The 16,803-nt window shown below is 47.3% G+C and overlaps 1 protein-coding gene across 1 annotated transcript in view; it reads left to right on the plus strand.

Moving 5' to 3' along the window:
- ano2b (anoctamin 2b) overlaps nucleotides 1-16,803 on the plus strand; it is a gene marked incomplete at both ends in the record, with an annotated part of 169,276 nt that overhangs the window by 2,034 nt on the left and 150,439 nt on the right. Inside the window, one exon of the mRNA XM_084194999.1 lies at nucleotides 6,202-6,636. Coding sequence (XP_084051125.1) covers nucleotides 6,202-6,636 — 435 coding nt within the window. The remainder of the gene's footprint in view (nucleotides 1-6,201; nucleotides 6,637-16,803) is intronic.

The raw sequence follows: 16,803 nt of genomic DNA on the forward strand, positions 1-16,803 counted from the left end.
TTGCTGGCTGGTTATTACTGTAGAGCTTGTCCTCCAGGTATGTTGCCAAGGAGACATTTCATCTAAAAGGTCTTGCTGGCTGGTTATTACTGTAGAGCTTGTCCTCCAGGTATGTTGCCAAGGAGACATCTCATCTAAAAGGTCTTGCTGGCTGGTTATTACTGTAGAGCTTGTCCTCCAGGTATGTTGCCAAGGAGACATCTCATCTAAACGGTCTTGCTGGCTGGTTATTACTGTAGAGCTTGTCCTCCAGGTATGTTGCCAAGGAGTCATCTCATCTAAACGGTCTTGCTGGCTGGTTATTACTGTAGAGCTTGTCCTCCAGGTATGTTGCCAAGGAGACATCTCATCTAAAAGGTCTTGCTGGCTGGTTATTACTGTAGAGCTTGTCCTCCAGGTATGTTGCCAAGGAGACATCTCATCTAAAAGGTCTTGCTGGCTGGTTATTACTGTAGAGCTTGTCCTCCAGGTATGTTGCCAAGGAGACATCTCATCTAAAAGGTCTTGCTGGCTGGTTATTACTGTAGAGCTTGTCCTCCAGGTATGTTGCCAAGGAGTCATCTCATCTAAAAGGTCTTGCTGGCTGGTAATTACTGTAGAGCTTGTCCTCCAGGTATGTTGCCAAGGAGACATCTCATCTAAAAGGTATTGCTGGCTGGTTATTACTGTAGAGCTTGTCCTCCAGGTATGTTGCCAAGGAGATCATCTCATCTAAAAGGTCTTGCTGGCTGGTTATTACTGTAGAGCTTGTCCTCCAGGTATGTTGCCAAGGAGTCATCTCATCTAAAAGGTCTTGCTGGCTGGTTATTACTGTAGAGCTTGTCCTCCAGGTATGTTGCCAAGGAGACATCTCATCTAAAAGGTCTTGCTGGCTGGTTATTACTGTAGAGCTTGTCCTCCAGGTATGTTGCCAAGGAGACATCTCATCTAAACGGACTTGCTGGCTGGGTATTACTGTAGAGCTTGTCCTCCAGGTATGTTGCCAAGGAGACATCTCATCTAAAAGGCCTTGCTGGCTGGTTATTACTGTAGAGCTTGTCCTCCAGGTATGTTGCCAAGGAGACATCTCATCTAAAAGGTATTGCTGGCTGGTTATTACTGTAGAGCTTGTCCTCCAGGTATGTTGCCAAGGAGACATCTCATCTAAACGGTCTTGCTGGCTGGTTATTACTGTAGAGCTTGTCCTCCAGGTATGTTTAATCTAAACGGTCTTGCTGAATTATTTAACCCTACATTACTAGACTTGATATAACCTCTTCAGTGGTCTCCAACCCTGGTCCAGGAGAAACAGGGTGGTCATCAGTGGTCTCCAACCCTGGTCCAGGAGAAACAGGGTGGTCATCAGTGGTCTCCAACCCTGGTCCTGTATAGATACAGGGTGGTCATCAGTGGTCTCCAACCCTGGTCCTGTATAGATACAGGGTGGTCATCAGTGGTCTCCAACCCTGGTCCAGGAGATACAGGGTGGTCATCAGTGGTCTCCAACCCTGGTCCTGTATAGAAACAGGGTGGTCATCAGTAGTCTCCAACCCTGGTCCAGGAGATACAGGGTGGTCATCAGTGGTCTCCAACCCTGGTCCTGTATATATACAGGGTGGTCATCAGTGGTCTCCAACCCTGGTCCTGTATAGAAACAGGGTGGTCATCAGTGGTCTCCAACCCTGGTCCTGGAGAGACAGGGTGGTCATCAGTGGTCTCCAACCCTGGTCCTGTATAGATACAGGGTGGTCATCAGTGGTCTCCAACCCTGGTCCTGTATAGAAACAGGGTGGTCATCAGTGGTCTCCAACCCTGGTCCTGTATAGATACAGGGTGGTCATCAGTGGTCCCCAACCCTGGTCCTGTATAGATACAGGGTGGTCATCAGTGGTCCCCAACCCTGGTCCTGTATAGATACAGGGTGGTCATCAGTGGTCTCCAACCCTGGTCCTGTATAGATACAGGGTGGTCATCAGTGGTCTCCAACCCTGGTCCTGTATAGATACAGGGTGGTCATCAGTGGTCTCCAACCCTGGTCCAGGAGATACAGGGTGGTCATCAGTGGTCTCCAACCCTGGTCCAGGAGATACAGGGTGGTCATCAGTGGTCTCCAACCCTGGTCCTGTATAGATACAGGGTGGTCATCAGTGGTCTCCAACCCTGGTCCTGTATAGACACAGGGTGGTCATCAGTGGTCTCCAACCCTGGTCCTGTATAGACACAGGGTGGTCATCAGTGGTCTCCAACCCTGGTCCTGTATAGATACAGGGTGGTCATCAGTGGTCTCCAACCCTGGTCCTGGAGATACAGGGTGGTCATCAGTGGTCTCCAACCCTGGTCCTGGAGATACAGGGTGGTCATCAGTGGTCTCCAACCCTGGTCCAGGAGAAACAGGGTGGTCATCAGTGGTCTCCAACCCTGGTCCTGTATAGATACAGGGTGGTCATCAGTGGTCCCCAACCCTGGTCCTGTATAGACACAGGGTGGTCATCAGTGGTCTCCAACCCTGGTCCTGTATAGATACAGGGTGGTCATCAGTGGTCTCCAACCCTGGTCCTGGAGATACAGGGTGGTCATCAGTGGTCTCCAACCCTGGGCCTGGAGATACAGGGTGGTCATCAGTGGTCTCCAACCCTGGTCCTGGAGAGACACAGGGTGGTCATCAGTGGTCTCCAACCCTGGTCCTGTATAGATACAGGGTGGTCATCAGTGGTCCCCAACCCTGGTCCTGTATAGTTACAGGGTGGTCATCAGTGGTCTCCAACCCTGGTCCTGTATAGAAACAGGGTGGTCATCAGTGGTCTCCAACCCTGGTCCAGGAGATACAGGGTGGTCATCAGTGGTCCCCAACCCTGGTCCTGTATAGATACAGGGTGGTCATCAGTGGTCTCCAACCCTGGTCCTGTATAGATACAGGGTGGTCATCAGTGGTCTCCAACCCTGGTCCAGGAGATACAGGGTGGTCATCAGTGGTCTCCAACCCTGGTCCAGGAGATACAGGGTGTGTAGAACAGATTATGTAGAATAAGGTATCATGTCAGGTCTATACAGTGGGGAAAAAAAGTATTTAGTCAGCCACCAATTGTGCAAGTTCTCCCACTTAAAAAGATGAGAGAGGCCTGTAATTTTCATCATAGGTACACGTCAACTATGACAGACAAATTGAGAATTTATTTTCCAGAAAATCACATTGTAGGATTTTTTATGAATTTATTTGCAAATTATGGTGGAAAATAAGTATTTGGTCACCTACAAACAAGAAAGATTTCTGGCTCTCACAGACCTGTAACTTCTTCTTTAAGAGGCTCCTCTGTCCTCCACTCGTTACCTGTATTAATGGCACCTGTTTGAACTTGTTATCAGTATAAAAGACACTTGTCCACAACCTCAAACAGTCACACTCCAAACTCCACTATGGCCAAGACCAAAGAGCTGTCAAAGGACACCAGAAACAAAATTGTAGACCTGCACCAGGCTGGGAAGACTGAATCTGCAATAGGTAAGCAGCTTGGTTTGAAGAAATCAACTGTGGGAGCAATTATTAGGAAATGGAAGACATACAAGACCACTGATAATCTCCCTCGATCTGGGGCTCCACGCAAGATCTCACCCTGTGGGGTCAAAATGATCACAAGAACGGTGAGCAAAAATCCCAGAACCACACGGGGGGACCTAGTGAATGACCTGCAGAGAGCTGGGACCAAAGTAACAAAGCCTACCATCAGTATATACACTACGCCGCCAGGGACTCAAATCCTGCAGTGCCAGACGTGTCCCCCTGCTTAAGCCAGTACATGTCCAGGCCCGTCTGAAGTTTGCTAGAGTGCATTTGGATGATCCAGAAGAGGATTGGGAGAATGTCATATGGTCAGATGAAACCAAAATAGAACTTTTTGGTAAAAACTCAACTCGTCGTGTTTGGAGGACAAAGAATGCTGAGTTGCATCCAAAGAACACCATACCTACTGGGAAGCATGGGGGTGGAAACATCATGCTTTGGGGCTGTTTTTCTGCAAAGGGACCAGGACGACTGATCCGTGTAAAGGAAAGAATGAATGGGGCCATGTATCGTGAGATTTTGAGTGAAAACCTCCTTCCATCAGCAAGGGCATTGAAGATGAAACGTGGCTGGGTCTTTCAGCATGACAATGATCCCAAACACACCGCCCGGGCAACGAAGGAGTGGCTTCGTAAGAAGCATTTCAAGGTCCTGGAGTGGCCTAGCCAGTCTCCAGATCTCAACCCCATAGAAAATCTTTGGAGGGAGTTGAAAGTCTGTGTTGCCCAGCGACAGCCCCAAAACATCACTGCTCTAGAGGAGATCTGCATGGAGGAATGGGCCAAAATACCAGCAACAGTGTGTGAAAACCTTGTGAAGACTTAGAGAAAACGTTTGACCTGTGTCATTGCCAACAAAGGGTATATAACAAAGTATTGAGAAACTTTTGTTATTGACCAAATACTTATTTTCCACCATAATTTGCAAATAAATTCATAAAAAATCCTACAATGTGATTTTCTGGATTTTTTTTCTCATTTTGTGTACCTATGATGAAAATTACAGGCCTCTCTCATCTTTTTAAGTGGGAGAACTTGCACAATTGGTGGCTGACTAAATACTTTTTTTCCCCACTGTATATACCTTTTCCATCTGCAACTTTCAATAAAGTTGACCTGCTATTCACCCTCCTCAGAACCAGGGAGGGGTGTGTTCATTTGTTTGAGGAATTTTGCTACTTGTGCCCTACTGAACAGTTACTGACAGTTCCCTGTCTGTCTCCTCTAGGGAGGGGGTGTTGGGCCAGCAGGTTAGGGTGTTAGTTAGTTACTGACCAGTCCCCTGTCTGTCTCCTCTAGGGAGGGGGTGATGGGCCAGCAGGTTAGGGTGTTAGTTAGTTACTGACCAGTTCCCTGTCTGTCTCCTCTAGGGAGGGGGTGATGGGCCAGCAGGTTAGGGTGTTAGTTAGTTACTGACCAGTCCCCTGTCTGTCTCCTCTAGGGAGGGGGTGTTGGGCCAGCAGGTTAGGGTGTTAGTTAGTTACTGACCAGTCCCCTGTCTGTCTCCTCTCCTCTAGGGAGGGGGTGATGGGCCAGCAGGTTAGGGTGTTAGTTAGTTACTGACCAGTTCCCTGTCTGTCTCCTCTAGGGAGGGGGTGTTGGGCCAGCAGGTTAGGGTGTTAGTTAGTTACTGACCAGTTCCCTGTCTCCTCTCCTCTAGGGAGGGGGTGATGGGCCAGCAGGTTAGGGTGTTAGTTAGTTACTGACCAGTCCCCTGTCTGTCTCCTCTAGGGAGGGGGTGATGGGCCAGCAGGTTAGGGTGTTAGTTAGTTACTGACCAGTCCCCTGTCTGTCTCCTCTAGGGAGGGGGTGTTGGGCCAGCAGGTTAGGGTGTTAGTTAGTTACTGACCAGTCCCCTGTCTGTCTCCTCTCCTCTAGGGAGGGGGTGTTGGGCCAGCAGGTTAGGGTGTTAGTTAGTTACTGACCAGTCCCCTGTCTGTCTCCTCTAGGGAGGGGGTGATGGGCCAGCATGTTAGGGTGTTAGTTAGTTACTGACCAGTTCCCTGTCTGTCTCCTCTAGGGAGGGGGTGATGGGCCAGCAGGTTAGGGTGTTAGTTAGTTACTGACCAGTCCCCTGTCTGTCTCCTCTAGGGAGGGGGTGATGGGCCAGCAGGTTAGGGTGTTAGTTAGTTACTGACCAGTCCCCTGTCTGTCTCCTCTAGGGAGGGGGTGATGGGCCAGCAGGTTAGGGTGTTAGTTAGTTACTGACCAGTCCCCTGTCTGTCTCCTCTAGGGAGGGGGTGATGGGCCAGCAGGTTAGGGTGTTAGTTAGTTACTGACCAGTTCCCTGTCTGTCTCCTCTAGGGAGGGGGTGATGGGCCAGCAGGTTAGGGTGTTAGTTAGTTACTGACCAGTCCCCTGTCTGTCTCCTCTAGGGAGGGGGTGTTGGGCCAGCAGGTTAGGGTGTTAGTTAGTTACTGACCAGTCCCCTGTCTGTCTCCTCTAGGGAGGGGGTGTTGGGCCAGCAGGTTAGGGTGTTAGTTAGTTACTGACCAGTCCCCTGTCTGTCTCCTCTAGGGAGGGGGTGATGGGCCAGCAGGTTAGGGTGTTAGTTAGTTACTGACCAGTCCCCTGTCTGTCTCCTCTAGGGAGGGGGTGATGGGCCAGCAGGTTAGGGTGTTAGTTAGTTACTGACCAGTCCCCTGTCTGTCTCCTCTCCTCTAGGGCGGAGGTGATGGCCAGAGGTGGGGCCAGTTCTTTTCAGATGGCCGGAGGAAGGTGGACTATGTCCTGGTGTTTTACCAACGTAAACAGACCTCTGTGAGGGGGGGCGACCGGCCGCACCGTCTCTCCGCCCCCTCGCACCCTCCTCATCGCCTCTCTGTCATCTCTAATGGTACCTCCCCCCCCTCCGGCCCTGTGGGGGGTGTAGGGCAGGAGGGTGTGGGGGGTATGGGGCAGGGGGGGTTGGGGGGGGTGGGATGTGCAGCCGGGCAGCGGAGTGCGGGGGATGGGGAGGTGTGTGTGGACCTGGGCGTGGGAGTGGCCGTGGAGGTGGAGTTGGAGGCGGACTCAGCTGAAGGAGATATGGTGCTGATCAGGGAGGAGTTTGAGGCCCGGCTGCTGAAGGCGGGGCTTGAGATGGAGAGAGACACAGAGGTGAGAGACCAACCGGCGTGTGAGTGTGTGTTTGAGCTGTGAGTTGTGTGTGTGTGTGTGTGTGCGCGTTGTGTGTGTGATTTGTGGGTTTGTGTGCTGGTCTGGTATTATTTCTGGTGTAATGATCATTATCGCAGCAGTTTTAAAAGTAAAAAAAAGTAATAAACAAATCCATTTGTAATATTTAGTAACATCGCTCACCTAATGAAAAGGCCTGAGTAAGGGGAATTTGACCCTAAATACATTTCATTCTAGTCAATGCACCATGCATACGGTCTCAGAATATCATCATTTAGCATACGGTTGCGTCATAGCTATCGAAACACCCTGTTTCTCTAAAAGTCGCATAGCCACGTCCTAGGAGGTCACCATATGAGGTCACCATATGAGGTCACCATATGAGGTCACCATATGAGGTCACCATATGAGACTTTGTTCTTCCACCCTGCCCTTCTAGGCCAGTGATTCTCAGAAAGCAGCAGGCGTTAGCTGACTCCACCTCTCGCGCTGTTCAACCCACGGTGGGGCGTGCAGTTCAAATGATCTTCTGTGACCAATGTTTACTAAGGTCCAGCATGGGCATGCATTTTAACCCCGACTCCTAACCATACCCACAACGTTCAGGCCCCACCCTACCCAGGCCCAATTGCCCTGCCTGAAACCCAAAATTAGAAATGACTTCCTCCGTTAATCCATCCGTTGGCAGCTCCTCTCTGTGTGTCTCCCTCCCTCTGCATGCGCTTTGCTCATGGTGGCTCTGGGTGTGTCTGAGTATCCATAGCAACGGCTCCGCTTGCTCTGCTCAATGACGAGACATGAGAGGGCAGTTAGCTGCGGTTTTGACTAGACGGAATACAGCTTTTGTCAGATTTGACTTTTCGTAGCAGGTTAGGAAAATGTACGTAGCAGGTTAGGATAATTAGTTTAAGGTTAGGAAAAGGGTTAGCTAAAATGCAAAAAAGAATCAATGAATTTGACAAGCTGTATCCCTTCTAGCCATGACCATTAGCGGTTAGCTACTTTTCATCACTCTAAACTCAGACAAAACCCAAGGAAGGTTATTGCATGCCCACTCCAATCTCACGCGCCCTACCAGTTTACTATGGACCACTGAAAACAACAAAACCACTGGATTACAAGTGGAAGCTCTATTAGAGATTCAGTAATCCAACAAATCATCACACTGTAATTTGTTTCCCAAATGACTTGCATAATACTGAAATCACTGATCTTAATGTAATTGACTAAAATACCCCTTATTACAGTAGAAATACTGTAATTACGTGCATGTGTTCTCAAAAGTGGACTTAAGCGTAAAAGTGACAAAAAATTATAATAATTTCTCAGTTGTTTCCAGGTAATATTGATGTATTAGGACGTGGATATGAGTGGTTGTAAGGTATTTTAGATGCATTTATAGATTGAATGGGATCTTATGGGCAAATGGCATAACACAATATACAGTGATTTGCGAAAGTATTCACCCCCCCTTGGCATTTTTCCTATTTTTTTGCCTTACAACCTAGAATTAAAATGCATTTTTGGAGGGTTTGTATCATTTCATTTACACAACATACCTACCACTTTTGAAGATGGAAAATATTTTTTATTGTGAAACAAACAAGAAATAAGACAAAAAAACAGAACTTGAGCGTGCATAACTATTCACCCCCCCAAAGTAGGTATGGCAACTGCTCGGCCTCCGACTGCAAGGCACTACAGAGGGTAGTGCGTACGGCCCAGTACATCACTGGGGCCAAGCTTCCTGCCATCCAGGACCTCTATACCAGGCGGTGACAGAGGAAGGCCCAAAAAATTGTCAAAGACGCACGGCAAGCGGTAACGGAGCGCCAAGTCTAGGTCCAAAATACTTCTTAACAGCTTCTACCCTCAAGCCATAAGACCCCTGAACAGCTAATCATGGCTACCCGGACTATTTGCATTATCCCCCCCACCCCACCCCTTCTTTTTTACGCTGCTGCTACTCTGTTTATTATCTATGCATAGTCACTTTAACTCTACCCACATGTACATATTACCTCAACTAACCGGTGCCCCCGCACATTGACTCTGTACTGGTACCCCCTGTATACAGTGGCTTGCCAAAGTATTCACCCCCCTTGAAATTTTTTCTATTTTGTTACCTTACAACCTGGAATTAAATTGAACTTTTTGGGGGTTTGTATCATTTCATTTACACAACATACCTACCACTTTTGAAGATGCAAAATATGTTTTATTGTGAAACAAACAAGAAATAAGACAAAAAAACAGAACTTGAGCGTGCATAACTATTCAACCCCCCCCCCCCCCCCCCCCCCAAAGTCAATACTTTGTAGAGCCACCTTTTGCAGCAATTACAGCTGCAAGTCTCTTGGGGTATGTCTCTATAAGCTTGGCACATCTAGCCACTGGGATTTTTGCCCATTCTTCAAGGCAAAACTGCTCCAGCTCCTTCAAGTTGGATGGGTTCCGCTGGTGTACAGCAATATTTAAGTCATACCACAGATTCAAAATTGGATTGAGGTCTGGGCTTTGACTAGGCCATTCCAAGAATTTCCCTGTATTTAGCGCCATCCATCATTCCTTAAATTCTGACCAGTTTCCCAGTCCCTGCCGATGGTGTTCTTGGGGTGATGAGAGGTGTTGGGTTTGCGCCAGACATAGTCTTTTCCTTGATGGCCAAAAAGCTCAATTTTAGTCTGGCCACTCTTCCGTAAAGCCCAGCTCTGTGGAGTGTACGACTTAAAGTGGTCCTATGGACAGATACTCCAATCTCCGCTGTGGAGCTTTGCAGCTCCTTCAGGGTTATCTTTGGTCTCTTTGTTGCCTCTCTGATTAATGCCCTCCTTGCCTGGTCCGTGAGTTTTGGTGGGCTGCCCTCTCTTGGCAGGTTTGTTGTGGTACCATATTCTTTCAATTTTTTAATAATGGATTTAATGGTGCTCCGTGGGATGTTCAAAGTTTCTGATATTTTTTTATAACCCAACCCTGATCTGTACTTCTCCACAACTCTGTCCCTGACTTGTTTGGAGAGCTCCTTGGTCTTCATGGTGCCGCTTGCTTGGTGGTGCCCCTTGCTTAGTGGTGTTACAGACTCTGGGGCCTTTCAGAACAGGTGTGTATATATACTGAGATCATGTGACAGATCATGTGACACTTAGATTGCACACAGGTGGACTTTATTTAACTAATTATGTGACTTCTGAAGGTAATTGGTTGCACCAGATCTTATTTAGGGGCTTCATAGCAAAGGGGGTGAATACATATGCACGCACCACTTTTCCGTTATTTATTTTTTAGAATTTTTTGAAATAAGTTATTTTTTTCATTTCACTTCACCAATTTGGACTATTTTGTGTATGTCCATTACATGAAATCCAAATAAAAATCCATTTAAATTACAGGTTGTAAAGCAACAAAATAGGAAAAAACGCCAAGGGGGATGAATCCTTTTGCAAGGCACTGTAACTATAAAGCATCTAAATATGTGAGATATGGACCAGCAAATGTCTTGGGATATCAAACAGAATAGGGTAACTGTGAAAACAGGAACACACGTCAAAATGGGGGATATCCTCCTTTAATTGGTAGGGTTGCTCTTTGCTGAAACAAACTCCAGATTGTGTCTTTACAGGCCTCCATTACATTTACATTTACATTTTAGTCATTTAGCAGACGCTCTTATCCAAAGCGACTTACAGTTAGTGAATACATATATATATACAGTGGGGAAAAAAAGTATTTAGTCAGCCACCAATTGTGCAAGTTCTCCCACTTAAAAAGATGAGAGAGGCCTGTAATTTTCATCATAGGTACACGTCAACTATGACAGACAAATTGAGAAAAAAAAATCCAGAAAATCACATTGTAGGATTTTTTATGAATTTATTTGCAAATTATGGTGGAAAATAAGTATTTGGTCACCTACAAACAAGAAAGATTTCTGGCTCTCATAGACCTGTAACTTCTTCTTTAAGAGGCTCCTCTGTCCTCCACTCGCTACCTGTATTAATGGCACCTGTTTTAACTTGTTATCAGTATAAAAGACACCTGTCCACAACCTCAAAACAGTCACACTCCAAACTCCACTATGGCCAAGACCAAAGAGCTGTCAAAGGACACCAGAAACAAAATTGTAGACCTGCACCAGGCTGGGAAGACTGAATCTGCAATAGGTAAGCAGCTTGGTTTGAAGAAATCAACTGTGGGAGCAATTATTAGGAAATGGAAGACATACAAGACCACTGATAATCTCCCTCGATCTGGGGCTCCACGCAAGATCTCACCCCGTGGGGTCAAAATGATCACAAGAACGGTGAGCAAAAATCCCAGAACCATACGGGGGGACCTTGTGAATGACCTGCAGAGAGCTGGGACCAAAGTAACAAAGCCTACCATCAGTAACACACTACGCCGCCAGGGACTTAAATCCTGCAGTGCCAGACGTGTCCCTCTGCTTAAGCCAGTACATGTCCAGGCCCATCTGAAGTTTGCTAGAGTGCATTTGGATGATCCAGAAGAGGATTGGGAGAATGTCATATGGTCAGATGAAACCAAAATAGAACTTTTTGGTAAAAACTCAACTCGTCGTGTTTGGAGGACAAAGAATGCTGAGTTGCATCCAAAGAACACCATACCTACTGTGAAGCATGGGGGTGGAAACATCATGCTTTGGGGCTGTTTTTCTGCAAAGGGACCAGGATGACTGATCCGTGTAAAGGAAAGAATGAATGGGGCCATGTATCGTGAGATTTTGAGTGAAAACCTCCTTCCATCAGCAAGGGCATTGAAGATGAAACGTGGCTGGGTCTTTCAGCATGACAATGATCCCAAACACACCGCCCGGGCAACGAAGGAGTGGCTTCGTAAGAAGCATTTCAAGGTCCTGGAGTGGCCTAGCCAGTCTCCAGATCTCAACCCCATAGAAAATCTTTGGAGGGAGTTGAAAGTCTGTGTTGCCCAGCGACAGCCCCAAAACATCACTGCTCTAGAGGAGATCTGCATGGAGGAATGGGCCAAAATACCAGCAACAGTGTGTGAAAACCTTGTGAAGACTTACAGAAAACGTTTGACCTGTGTCATTGCCAACAAAGGGTATATAACAAAGTATTGAGAAACTTTTGTTATTGACCAAATACTTATTTTCCACCATAATCTGCAAATAAATTCATTAAAAATCCTACAATGTGATTTTCTGGAATGTTCTTTCTCATTTTGTCTGTCATAGTTGACGTGTACCTATGATGAATATTACAGGCCTCTCTCATCTTTTTAAGTGGGAGAACTTGCACAATTGGTGGCTGACTAAATACTTTTTTTCCCCACTGTATATATATATATATATATATATATATATATATTTTTTTTTTCAAACTGGTCCCCCGTGGGAATCGAACCCACAACCCTGGCGTTGCAAACGCCATGCTCTATCAACTGAGCTACATCCCTGCCGGCCATTCCCTCCCCTACCCTGGACAACGCTAGGCCAATTGTGCGCCGCCCATGAGTCTCCCGGTCGCGGCCGGCTGCGACAGAGCCTGGATTCGAACCAGGATCTCTAGTGGCACAGCTAGCACTGCGATGCAGTGCCTTAGACCACTGCGCCACTCAGGAGACTGAGGGCAATGCTGCCCCTATTTCGACATAATTCTATAACAGACATTCTCATTTAGGTTCCACCTCAGAAGAATGACGTAGGCTGCTAATACATATTCAGGAACTGGGGGTGGGAACGTTGTGGTGATTTCCACATGGAGTGGAGAAATAACAAGTAGGGCACTGACAGCTGTCAGTGTAGCTAGCTAGCATGCTAACCTTATCTAGCTAGCTAATGTTATCTGTTGTTGCTACTCAGCTATTGGCTAGGCTATGGCTGGTTACGGAGCAGGATTTGTCATAAGAATTTAGGGAGAATTTTGCCACAGATGGATAGGAGAAACCAGCATCTTTAGGGAAACCTCACCACAGATGGATAGGGGAAACCAGCATCTTTAGGGAAACCTCACCACAGATGGATAGGGGAAAACAGCATCTTTAGGGAAACCTCGCCACAGATGGATAGGGGAAAACCAGCATCTTTAGGGAAACCTCACCACAGATGGATAGGGGAAACCAGCATCTTTAGGGAAACCTCACCACAGATGGATAGGGGAAACCAGCATCTTTAGGGAAACCTCGCCACAGATGGATAGGGGGAAACCAGCATCTTTAGGGAAACCTCACCACAGATGGATAGGGGAAACCAGCATCTTTAGGGAATCCTCACCACAGATGGATAGGGGAAACCAGCATCTTTAGGGAAACCTCACCACAGATGGATAGGGGAAACCAGCATCTTTAGGGAAACCTCGCCACAGATGGATAGGGGAAAACAGCATCTTTAGGGAAACCTCACCACAGATGGATAGGAGAAACCAGCATCTTTAGGGAAACCTCACCACAGATGGATAGGGGAAACCAGCATCTTTAGGGAAACCTCGCCACAGATGGATAGGGGAAACCAGCATCTTTAGGGAAACCTCACCACAGATGGATAGGGGAAACCAGCATCTTTAGGGAAACCTCGCCACAGATGGATAGGGGAAACCAGCATCTTTAGGGAAACCTCACCACAGATGGATAGGGGAAACCAGCATCTTTAGGGAAACCTCACCACAGATGGATAGGGGAAACCAGCATCTTTAGGGAAACCTCACCACAGATGGATAGGGGAAACCAGCATCTTTAGGGAATCCTCACCACAGATGGATAGGGGAAACCAGCATCTTTAGGGAAACCTCACCACAGATGGATAGGGGAAACCAGCATCTTTAGGGAAACCTCGCCACAGATGGATAGGGGAAACCAGCATCTTTAGGGAAACCTCACCACAGATGGATAGGGGAAACCAGCATCTTTAGGGAAACCTCGCCACAGATGGATAGGGGAAACCAGCATCTTTAGGGAAACCTCGCCACAGATGGATAGGGGAAACCAGCATCTTTAGGGAAACCTCGCCACAGATGGATAGGGGAAACCAGCATCTTTAGGGAAACCTCACCACAGATGGATAGGGGAAACCTCACCACAGATGGATAGGGGAAACCAGCATATTTAGGGAAACCTCACCACAGATGGATAGGGGAAACCAGCATCTTTAGGGAAACCTCACCACAGATGGATAGGGGAAAACAGCATCTTTAGGGAAACCTCACCACAGATGGATAGGAGAAACCAGCATCTTTAGGGAAACCTCACCACAGATGGATAGGGGAAACCAGCATCTTTAGGGAAACCTCGCCACAGATGGATAGGGGAAACCAGCATCTTTAGGGAATCCTCACCACAGATGGATAGGGGAAACCAGCATCTTTAGGGAAACCTCACCACAGATGGATAGGGGAAAACAGCATATTTAGGGAAACCTCACCACAGATGGATAGGAGAAACCAGCATCTTTAGGGAAACCTCACCACAGATGGATAGGGGAAACCAGCATCTTTAGGGAATCCTCACCACAGATGGATAGGGGAAAACATCATCTTTAGGGAAACCTCACCACAGATGGATAGGGGAAAACCAGCATCTTTAGGGAAACCTCACCACAGATGGATAGGGGAAACCAGCATCTTTAGGGAAACCTCACCACAGATGGATAGGGGAAACCAGCATCTTTAGGGAAACCTCACCACAGATGGATAGGGGAAACCAGCATCTTTAGGGAAACCTCACCACAGATGGATAGGGGGAAACCAGCATCTTTAGGGAAACCTCACCACAGATGGATAGGGGAAACCAGCATCTTTAGGGAAACCTCACCACAGATGAATAGGGGAAACCAGCATCTTTAGGGAAACCTCACCACAGATGGATAGGGGAAACCAGCATCTTTAGGGAAACCTCACCACAGATGGATAGGGGAAAACAGCATCTTTAGGGAAACCTCACCACAGATGGATAGGGGAAACCAGCATCTTTAGGGAAACCTCACCACAGATGGATAGGGGAAAACAGCATCTTTAGGGAAACCTCACCACAGATGGATAGGGGAAAACAGCATCTTTAGGGAAACCTCGCCACAGATGGATAGGGGGAAACCAGCATCTTTAGGGAAACCTCACCACAGATGGATAGGGGAAAACAGCATCTTTAGGGAAACCTCGCCCAAGATGGATAGGGGAAAACAGCATCTTTAGGGAAACCTCGCCACAGATGGATAGGGGAAAACAGCATCTTTAGGGAAACCTCACCACAGATGGATAGGGGAAAACAGCATCTTTAGGGAATCCTCGCCACAGATGGATAGGGGAAAACAGCATCTTTAGGGAAACCTCACCACAGATGGATAGGGGGAAACCAGCATCTTTAGGGAAACCTCACCACAGATGGATAGGGGGAAACCAGCATATTTAGGGAAACCTCACCACAGATGGATAGGGGGAAACCAGCATCTTTAGGGAAACCTCACCACAGATGGATAGGGGGAAACCAGCATCTTTAGGGAAACCTCACCACAGATGGATAGGGGGAAACCAGCATCTTTAGGGAAACCTCACCACAGATGGATAGGGGGAAACCAGCATATTTAGGGAAACCTCACCACAGATGGATAGGGGGAAACCAGCATCTTTAGGGAAACCTCACCACAGATGGATAGGGGAAAACAGCATCTTTAGGGAATCCTCACCACAGATGGATAGGGGGAAACCAGCATATTTAGGGAAACCTCACCACAGATGGATAGGGGGAAACCAGCATCTTTAGGGAAACCTCACCACAGATGGATAGGGGAAACCAGCATCTTTAGGGAAACCTCACCACAGATGGATAGGGGAAACCAGCATCTTTAGGGAAACCTCACCACAGATGGATAGGGGAAAACAGCATCTTTAGGGAATCCTCACCACAGATAGATAGGGGGAAACCAGCATCTTTAGGGAAACCTCACCACAGATGGATAGGGGGAAACCAGCATCTTTAGGGAAACCTCACCACAGATGGATAGGGGAAACCAGCATCTTTAGGGAAACCTCGCCACAGATGGATAGGGGGAAACCAGCATCTTTAGGGAAACCTCGCCACAGATGGATAGGGGGAAACCAGCATCTTTAGGGAAACCTCGCCACAGATGGATAGGGGAAACCAGCATCTTTAGGGAAACCTCACCACAGATGGATAGGGGGAAACCAGCATCTTTAGGGAATCCTCACCACAGATGGATAGGGGGAAACAGCATATTTAGGGAAACCTCACCACAGATGGATAGGGGAAAACAGCATCTTTAGGGAAACCTCACCACAGATGGATAGGGGGAAACCAGCATCTTTAGGGAAACCTCGCCACAGATGGATAGGGGAAACCAGCATCTTTAGGGAAACCTCGCCACAGATGGATAGGGGAAACCAGCATCTTTAGGGAAACCTCACCACAGATGGATAGGGAGTATCGGACACGAAACACCAATACAAATGTAACAAGTGTTGTCACAGTGCCATCCGTTTTGACCTGTACGCTCTTGTTGGCTGGTCCTCACTACATGTTCGTCGTCCAACCCACTGGCTCCAGGCCATCTATAAATCACTGCTAGGCAAATCCCCGCCTTATCTTAGCTCATTGGTCACCATAGCAACACCCACCCGTAGTCTGCGCTCCAGCAGGTATATCTCACTGGTCATTCCCAAAGCCAACACCTCCTTTGGCCGCCATTCCTTCCAGTTCTCTGCTGCCAATGACTGGAACGAATTGCAAAAATCTCTGAAGCTGGAGACTCTTATTCCCTCACTATCTTTAAGCATCAGTTGTCAGAGCACCTTACCGATCACTGCACCTGTACACAGCCCATCTGAAATTAGCCCACCCAACTACCTCATCCCTATATTGTTATTTATTTTGCTCTTTTGCACCCCAGTATCTCTATTTGCACATAATCTCTTGCACATCTAGCATTCCAGTGTTAATACTATTGTAATTATTTTTTGCACTATAGCCTATTTATTGCCTTACCTCCATAACTTGCTACATTTGCACACACTGTATATATATTTTCTGTTGTATTTTTGACTTTGTTTTTTACCCCATATGTAACTCTGTGTTGTTTTTATCACACTGCTTTGCTTTATCTTGGCCAGGTCGCAGTTGTAAATGAGAACTTGTTCTCAACTGGCTTACCTGGTTAAATAAAGGTTA

Source organism: Coregonus lavaretus, assembly GCF_964263955.1.
Source record: "Coregonus lavaretus genome assembly, contig: HAP1_SCAFFOLD_831, whole genome shotgun sequence".
Classification (NCBI taxonomy): Eukaryota; Metazoa; Chordata; class Actinopteri; order Salmoniformes; family Salmonidae; genus Coregonus; species Coregonus lavaretus.